At 44.2% G+C, this 1587-nt stretch overlaps 1 protein-coding gene across 1 annotated transcript in view; it reads right to left on the bottom strand.

Moving 5' to 3' along the window:
- Positions 1-1587, bottom strand: part of LOC105983500 (chromosome unknown open reading frame, human C17orf85) — a 52228-nt gene that overhangs the window by 48362 nt on the left and 2279 nt on the right. Inside the window, exon 2 of the mRNA XM_013013410.1 lies at positions 273-338. Within this exon, the coding sequence (XP_012868864.1) occupies positions 273-338 (66 nt within the window). The remainder of the gene's footprint in view (positions 1-272; positions 339-1587) is intronic.

The following is a 1587-nucleotide window of genomic DNA, read 5'->3' as shown; positions in this document are numbered from 1 at the left end:
GCGCTGTGGCTCAAGTGGTAGAGAGCTAGCTAGCCCTGAGCTGAAGAGCTGAGGGACAGCGCCCAGGCCCAGAGTTCAGGCCCCATGACCAGACCCCCCCCCAAAAAAAAAAAAAACAGAAACAGTATCTAGGTGTTTTCAGGATAAGAAAAATAATTTTTCATCTAGCAACAAAGGAAATAGCAAAGTAAAAGTATTTATGATTCTGCAAGTCCTAGGGACCAAGTTTACTAAGTTCATAAGCTTATGAAAAAGAATAAATAAATGCTTACTTTGGAGGTCACATCGATTCCAGTGATAAAGCTGCCAGCCTTGTTTTCGTATCTTCTGCTTGTGTCCTAACATAAAGAGGAAGGGTGAGAAATTCTGACAGAAAAAAAAATCCATACTGAAAGGCAACCTGAGAACTGTTTCTTTTTGGAGCAGTCATTCTTTTTAGCAGCCATCTCCTACATGACTAGCAACCCCTTAAGAAGCCCATCCAGGGGCTCAGAATGTGGCTTAGTGGTAGAGTGCTTGCCTAGCAGGCATGAAACCCTGGGTTCAATTCCTCAGTATCACAAAAGCAGAAAAAGTCTGAAGGGGCACTGTGACTCATGTGGTATAGAGTGCTATCCTTGAGCAAAAGAGTCTCAGGGAAGCTAGGCGCTGGTGGCTCACACCTATAATCCTAGTTACTCAGGAGGCTAAGATCTGAGGATCAGATCTTTCCAGCCTTAGCAGGAAAGACTGTAAGACTCTTACCTCCAATTAACCACAAAAAAACTGGAAGTGGTGCTGTTGCTCAAGTAGTAGTGGGATTGCCTTGACCTGAATTGCTCAGGGACAGCACCCAGGACCAGAGTTCAAGCCCCAGGACTGATTGGGGGGTGGGGGAGAAGAGCCCATTCCCAGCCATAGAAGCAATCAAGCACTCTAACAAGAAATCTTTTCTAGATCAGACTGTCCAAAATCTTCGGTAATTTCATTAACTGAAGGTACCCACATAAATGGAAATCTGAAGGTTTTTGTGAAAAATGTCAAAATGACCAAACCAGGTTGGTCAAATTCCCAGTGCTAGGCCACAAGGTGGAGTAGAAAAGCCTTTGCAATGTGAAGAAGTCCAGACTCAGCCAGATCTCCAAAACACACACAGTGCAATACAGAGGATGGAACTTGGAAGCCCCAAGAAGACTAAGTCTCAGCTCTGATAACCACCACAATTACATTATACACTGTACAATTGTTTGAAACAACCTTCCATGTTATCTGCCTGCCTTCCTGGCATCTTTTTCTTTTCTCCCCTTTGTGCTTCACAGAAGTTAACATTTCTCCATCTCAGAGTCTTGTCCCCATCTCAGAGTCTTCTGTGCTTCCTAATGGATCTGCTGGGAACACTCCGTGTCAATCTATACACTTGGGCTCTTTTTTTGCCACTTATGGTTCAGCTCAAGTGTTAAAACACTTGCCTAATAAGTATGATGCCCTAAATTCAAACTCTAATACTGCCAAAGGGAAGAGGGAGAGGTCATAAGCTTAAATGTCAGTCTCTCACAGGACCTTCCCTGGTCACCTGTGTCACACTCTGGTCTCTGCTCCATTCTTTGC

Source organism: Dipodomys ordii, unplaced genomic scaffold, assembly GCF_000151885.1.
Source record: "Dipodomys ordii isolate 6190 unplaced genomic scaffold, Dord_2.0 Scaffold19, whole genome shotgun sequence".
Classification (NCBI taxonomy): domain Eukaryota; kingdom Metazoa; phylum Chordata; class Mammalia; order Rodentia; family Heteromyidae; genus Dipodomys; species Dipodomys ordii.
Note: the sequence above shows the minus strand (reverse complement) of the source record. Positions and strands in the feature narration are given on the sequence as shown.